At 27.6% G+C, this 7,945-nt stretch overlaps 1 protein-coding gene across 1 annotated transcript; it reads left to right on the forward strand.

The window, feature by feature from the left end:
• The first annotated feature begins 2,895 nt into the window (after positions 1–2,895).
• LOC113548787 (lectin subunit alpha-like) lies at positions 2,896–7,454 on the forward strand. Its single transcript, XM_026949854.1, has 4 exons — positions 2,896–3,050; positions 5,530–5,645; positions 6,678–6,786; positions 7,143–7,454. The coding sequence occupies exons 1-4, from the start codon at positions 2,975–2,977 to the stop codon at positions 7,370–7,372; spliced, it is 531 nt and encodes a 176-aa protein (XP_026805655.1). The 5' UTR covers positions 2,896–2,974; the 3' UTR covers positions 7,373–7,454.
• Positions 7,455–7,945: the final 491 nt, after the last annotated feature.

Raw genomic sequence — 7,945 nt, forward strand, 5'->3', positions numbered from 1 at the left:
ATAAAATATTTTATGTGTTCGAGGAAGTTCACTGATTATAGATGATATATTATAATAACACGCAAAACCGACGTGCAGACATTATTATAATAGAAAGGAGCAAAAACCGTGGTTTCGTTCAGAATCCGACAATTCATTCGGAAACAAACGACCTCAATTAAATGGTGCAATAAATGAAGAGGAGACAAGCATCTATAAACAGTCTATTATGTAACTTCAACAACAATATAACATAGTAAATTTGAAAATATTTGAACTTTGGTTTAGGGCTTGGGTGTTGTTATAAACGTTCATTAATAATATAAAAATGTTATTTTATACGTTATTAATAATTATTATGTATCAATATATTATGTGCAGTATTGAACGGTTTGATTTGGGAAAAATATGCGGGATTAACGGATTAAGGCAGGGTTTTTCAAAGTGTGGGTCGTCAGTCAATTTTTAGTGGGTCGATAACAATTTTTTTAATTATGATGTCAATGCTATTATTAACCATAACAGAAAACAAGCACACATTTCACATACACCTCATTATTAAAAGTACATTTATAAAAGTAAATTGATTATAAACCTATAAAATACTAAATATATATTACAAATTTATACATATTTATAAAATACAAATTTTATTTTTTATGACTACTTTTTGAAAACTGAAACCATGTGGGCCGCGAAAGATTTTTCGGGGTAAATCTGGGCTGCAGTACTAAAAAGATTGAGAACTACTGGATTAAGGTATATAAGTGTGCGGTTATGGACGACGCCCAACCTTAGGGTTCTTAAAGTTATTCTTTTAATCACACAAACACAACCTCACTATATGGAGGATCTTATAAAAATATATCATCTATCCATTTTGAAAGTTATATTATAATAAGTAAATTAAGTCCGTCTCTCTAGGTTGGTTTTATTATATATGAATTATATCTAAATAGTTTATTGTTAAGATTTAAGATCGTCATAAACCCTAACTATATTATAATATATTCGTATACTTATATATTGTTATAAAATACTGTAGGTATATTTTAGTATTTTACTTTGTTCTTTTGTATTTATGTATTGATTAAGTATGGTATGTATATTGGGAACTTCCATAGCCAGCAGGTCGCTTTAATTTTATTTAATGTTAATAAAAGTTCTCTTTTTTTATATATATATAAACTATATTTTATATTATGTTACAATTTAGTTAAGTTAAAAAAAATTATTACATAGTCGTTCAACGAATGTCGGATGACCGAATGATGAGGAAAGTCTAATTAATAAAAATGGCGATCATCTTGGATGACCCTCTACATTGTAGAGTCTACAATATAGTAAATGAATGAGTCATTTATAATAATTGTGAAGACATAATTTGTCAATAAAAATGTATTGTCTAAATTATAATAAAGCGTCCAAAAGTTTCACTTAAAAACATAGTTTGTTTTGTTTTTATTCTACATGTTAAATAATTCCCGACATACGCAAGAGAACAACTGTATGTATAAAATGTGTGTTACTTGTATGTAAATAATAAAAATTTAAGTAAATATGTTAATATATTTTTATATAATACTATTGAATAAACTTATAGTTGTGAATTGTATCAAAAAATTAAATATGTTCAAAAATCGTGTGCTAATGGGCGAGTGGAGTGGATCATATCTACACTATTAGGCACGATCATTACCCAATGGGTGACGAAGACACATGAGATAAAAACCTTAGTTAATTAGAGTTGGACCTAAACAAACTGAACACAGTTCCGAATAACATTAAAAAAGAAATAGTTTATATTACTCTCTCAGCAAAAGTTTTGTACTGTAAATGACTGTTCAGTTAAACTCTTTTTCTAATAAAATATGTTACATGCATCCTATATATGGAAAAGCAATGTCGGCCTGGCCATGGCCCTCCGTTTTTTTTTTTTTAGTGTCGTCAATTTTGTTCTTGTTGGGTTTATAGGGAATAAACCCCCCCCCCCCCGGAAAGTATTTATCGAAATATTCAGCCGTTTTAGAAGCAATTTTTCTTTAGGGGCCCAGGAAATTGAAAATTGATTCAATAATCAGATGCTTTCAAGTACAAGTTAGAGGAGGTTTTTTTGGATTAATTGCGCTACTGCAAGTTAAGTTAGGTTTTATCTTTATTTTTAAAAACAATGGGCTTGGACGAGACCACGAGGACCCCGCTTGCCTGACCCTGCAGTCTGCAGGGGCCCTGGTGCCCCGCTGCAATTGGATTCAGCAATCATACAAATATTGCATAGAAAAAAAAATGTATTATGTATTAATTTACAATACCTACTATACGTCAATGATATATAGGTATTATATACAATGATCCATATTGGTAAAAATGTAAAGTACCTATATTTAAAGAAGTATCTTAAAACGTTGTTTCAACAAAATACAGTGTACATTTTTTGGGGGCCCCTTAAAAAACTGATCCATGAGCCTTTAGTATGCCAGGCCTACGCTGTGGAAAAGTCAAATTAATGTAAATAACGGTCAGTGGTCACCTTGGATAACCCCCTTCATTAGAAGGTGGATGAGTATAAGTTATTAGTCACCGGGTAGCGTAAGACGCCATGTCTGTGTGTTTTATTTTTTTTTTCATCTCTTGTCAATAAAAATGTATTTTCATTTTTCATAATTGCGTAATAAAGTGTTCAAAAGTTTCACTTAAAAGTATAGTTTGTTTTGTTTTTATTCTACATATTAAATAATTCTAAGCACGAGAACAACTGTGTGTATAACGTTTGTATTACTTGTATGTAAATAATAAATATTTAAATAAATATATTAACCGTCTTTGTTTAATTTTATTGAATAAACTTAGTTGCGAATATGTGATCCCGTTAAAGTCCATCCTTATAAAAGACGTTGTACAACACCAGTATATTTCATAATATCCGATTTTTAGTATTCGTAGGATTTTATTTGTATTAATTTATTTTGTAATAGGAGTCATTTTCAAAACCAAAATGCCGTTCTCTATACGAAATGTATTTATTATTTTTATGACAGTTTTTATTTTTTCTGACATGACACATAGTGCAGGTAAATTTGAAATTATTACCATTATTATTATAATAATACACCGTTACACATTGATAAAATTATAAAATCTAAAACAATCACTTTTAGAAATTATTTAAAAATTAAATTTTTGTTACGAAAGTAGGTATATATAATTCACAGCTAGTCTCATAGGCGTGCGCACAGGTACAGCGAATGCTGCTTTCGCTACACCTGAAAATTTATTTTGGATTTAGTGGGCTGGTAGATATTTGTTTGAAAGGTTACATAGAATGAATAATTATAAACATATTGAACTTATTATTTATTTTTATTTGTATTTTACGTACCTAACTTTTAAGAGTTCCAATTCTATGAGTAATGTATAAATACCTATTATTAATTACTATATGCCTATAAGTATTATTTTATTACCTATGTGATGTTAAATATATTTATAAAAGAATAGAGTAAAATATTATTAAATTACATAAAAATCTTATTACTTTTTATTTACAATTTACTATATTTCTTATAACTATAATAGGCATAGTCATAGAGTGATGAATTTATATGAGTGGGAGGGGGATATACCCTATAATGATTCGGATACACAAGTGATTATATGAACTTATAAAATATTAAATTTTTACACAGTTGGACTAAACAGAATTTAAGGAGGTGAGGCTATATAAAAGAAATAAGTGGGCTGCATACTGTTCTTTAGGACCGATTAAAAATGTATGCTGCACCCGACACAAAATCCTGCACACGCCTATAGCTAGTCTGTATAACCGAATACTTAAATATATTTATTATTTATACGGTTATTATATAAAAAAAAACGTGTTTAATTCATTTTAGTTTCAAAATATACATGTTTATCAACTAAGATCTTACCTGTAGGCAAATGGAAAATTAGCCCATAATTACATTTATTGTTGTTAATTCGTCCAATGACCACCATCTATGATAAAATTGTCAAATATATTAAAATACAAACTTTATTTTTTATTATCTAATACCATCATGTACCTATAAGTATTAAGTAGGTAGTTATTAGGTACCTAAAATAATCATAGGTAACTATTAAGTAAAATTAAATTGTAATATTAATATTATTTACTTATAATAAATATGTTGAAATATATTTGTAAATATGTTGATAAATATTGTAAGTTTGAAGCTCTTGTACACGATAAATTATAAATGTAATACCTGGAGACTGACATGAAACAACCCGTTGCCTACATTTTTGATTTTATTATACGATCTATATTTTAATTCCTTTTCATCATTCCTTTTTTTGTGTATACTGAAATTTTACCGATAACTTTACATATAGCATCGCAAGACCAGATTTACTCTGTAATTTATAGGTAGAAATAAAATGTGCATTTGTATTTTCGATTATTTTTTAATTGCAGTCAGACAGTCAGCACTATTTAGGACGAATCTTATAATATTTTATCAATCTATATATAGTGTCCCGTGAGGATTTACCCATTGCGATATCTCTTGAAATAACGGAGATATCATGATTCTGTTTTTTTAAATAAAATCCACGGGGACTAGAACTAAAAATATTTCCTGTTTTAATTTATTTTAATGTTTTGGTAAAAAAATATAATTTTTTATTTAATTATTTTCATAAAAATTAAAGATGGCCATTTTGTAGAGTTCATTTTTCTGTAAATGTTGACGTTTCAACATTATAATTTCATAAATCTTCTGATTTTTAATAGTTTTTCTAGTTTCAAGTAAAACACTGAAAGCATTCGCTGGCCGTACGAGCACGCGGGTTCGATATTTGATACAACGATACCACTATCGTATTAAATAATTGGCAGTTTTTTTCGAAACTAGAAAAAATATTAAAAATCAGAAAATTAATGAAACTAAAATGTTGAAACGTCAATATTTTCAGAAAAATGAACTCTACAAAGTGGCCATCTTCAATATCTATGAAAATAATGAAATAAAAAAATATATTTTTTAATTTTTTTCATCAAAACATTAAAAATTAATCAAGATTGCATTTTAGCCTGAATATAATTTTTCTGCACTAGTCAAAAATAATGGTTTTTATTTTATTTTAAATGATCTTATTGACAAAGAATTCGCTCTAAAGAAAGTTGTAGTAGATAATATGTTATGCAGCATTATTTAGTAATATTAAAATACGATAAAAATATGAATAAGAATTAAAATAATAGATGTATAAACATAGTATTATTAGATACACCGTTATAAATTCATAAAATATTACATTATCAGATGTGAATCTAAAGATTTGATTTAATTTAATTTGTTTGAAATAATTCTATAGTACAATATATATATATATATATAGGTATTGGCCTGCTTAGTTGTTAGCATACCTTTTAATTTGTTGAAACGACGCTCTGGCATGATGCGTATTGTAAAACTGCTTTTAATTATTTTAACTTAAGTACTATTTTGATTTAGTAGCTACTTTACAGACATTGCATGCTTATAAAAATATAGTAATCGATTTTAGATAATACAGAAACTTTCAATACTTCCACGAACACTGTGCTCGTTCCTGCTCCAGTTGTTGATTGGCATGTTGTGAAGTCGGGCAATAAGAATTTTTATATACAAACATATTTTAAAGTAAGTTTATTAACATTTAAATTATTAGTTAGAATTATACAGTCTGTAAATGGTATGTCTTACAATTTGCGTATGTGCTAACAAGAGGTAACAATTAATAATTGTTAATTGTTACGGTTTGCGGGTTTTCTTCGAGAAAATAATTAACGCAATGTAATAATGTATCTAGATAAGGAATGTTCATTTAAGAATGGTATCTAAGTGGAACTAAGTGTTATTAATTGGAAAAATTGGATTTTGAGCTTAAAGGACAAATGGCTGACTGCAAAAATACTGAAGGAATAAATTATATAATAAATTATCGATATTTTATACATATATAAAATTTGTAAAATCATTTATTAAAAATGTTTTTAGTTAACATCCTATGTTAATAAATAACGATCGTAACGACGTATTTTGCTACGCAGAGCAGTTTTTTACTCTTTATTATTACCATTAAAATATTTAAATATTTTGGTTCGAACATCATCTGCAAATTGTATATGTGTAAGAAGAAAAAAACCTCTCTTATAATGTCCCGTTCCACTTATCTGCTTAAAAAAATACAATAGAATAATTTGTGATGATTAATATCTTTACTGACTATCTTTATCTATAATTTTTTATTGATATATACATTATAAAATTACACTAATTAACGTACCTAGTTAAAAATTATTATAACTCAGATTAAAGGTAAACAATCAATATAAACCTATGAAATGCTATAGAGTGTAAACTGTAGATCATAATATTTATATCTCAGAGTTTAATAATAGGTAAATTCACTCTAGTATATTAAGAGTAACCAAGCATTATTGATTCTATTTAACGCAGATTTTCAATATTGTACATTTCTAAGATAAGGAGATCTAATGCTAACTCTCGTTGTAATCTTAAAACTTTTTCTAAAATAATTAAATAAATAATAAATAAAACCTAATAACTTTTCAACACCCCACACGCCGTTTACCAAGATGGAAATGGCATACAACTGTATTATTCTCGTTTTATATCGTATATATTTTATTTTGTACTGTACACAACTAGGCTAATTGGTTCAAAGCCATGGAGTATTGCCATTTTCATGGAATGCAATTCGCCAGCATTACCAGCGAAGAAGAAAATAAGCTCGTGGTGGATGAGTTGAATGCATTGAGTAAGAACACACCCTAGAGAATTATGTAATGATGTTCCCAGAGGATAGGTGAAATTTTACGTTTAATCTATTCTATGATGTACATTACACGGACGGATCTAGGGGAGCCTAGGGGTCCAAGGTCCCCCAGACATTGTTATTTCTCAAATTTTTTTTATAATTCTACAGATCTAAATTTTTAAATTATGAATAAAGTACCTATAAAATAGTATTGCCCCACCCCCCAGATCTTTGCGCTGGATCCGTGCCTGGTACATTATACACCCACACGCGAGCATTTATTCAGTGACCAGTTATGATTATTATAACGTGTTGGTTAGTACAACATGGTATTAATTATTTAATTAATTTTTTAGATTATGGTGAAAATTCTCACTTTTGGATCTCAGGAAACGATCTATCAGAAAATAATACGTTCATTTGGTTAGGCAACGGCCAAACATTTAAGTTTAAGAATTGGCTTGACAACGAACCAAACGATAGACCAAACGAAGATTGCGTAGAATATTGGTATAAAGGATCGGAAGGTTTCAAATGGAACGATGAGATATGCGATAAAAATTACTTTTTTATTTGTGAATTTTAACTAAAATAAAAAAAAAATTGCTACATGATTGTAAATTGTTAAATACAATGTATTTCAAATATATTTAAAGAATATAAAGTAATTATAATTAGATGAAAATTATTGTGTTTAATTGTTTATATATAATGGCATATAATACTGATATAAAAATATACAATGGGTACACACTGCACTTTTATAGTGACTGCAGTTTTACAAAAAAAAAAGTTACTAACCAACTATTTTGTTTGAAGTCCATTCAAATATAACATAAAAGACATGTAACACACAACATTCAAACAGATTTAATTTTGTTCAACACTATCAAATAAGATTATAAAAATCACAAAATAGCAAACACATATTATATTCTTTACAAGTTACTGATTGTTGAAGGCCCTAAATCATTTTCAACACTACAATCTTCTACATACCCTTATAATTTAGATATATGTATCAAAAAATTTAATTTGTTAAAAAAATATATGGGATTATATTATTTATTATATTTCAAAACTATCGTGATATAGACCCTAGGACCTAGGATATATAATTAAATACAAATTATAGTTTTTCGTGGTTTAAATCACAAAA

This window comes from Rhopalosiphum maidis, chromosome 4, assembly GCF_003676215.2.
Source record: "Rhopalosiphum maidis isolate BTI-1 chromosome 4, ASM367621v3, whole genome shotgun sequence".
In the NCBI taxonomy this organism is placed as follows: Eukaryota; Metazoa; Arthropoda; class Insecta; order Hemiptera; family Aphididae; genus Rhopalosiphum; species Rhopalosiphum maidis.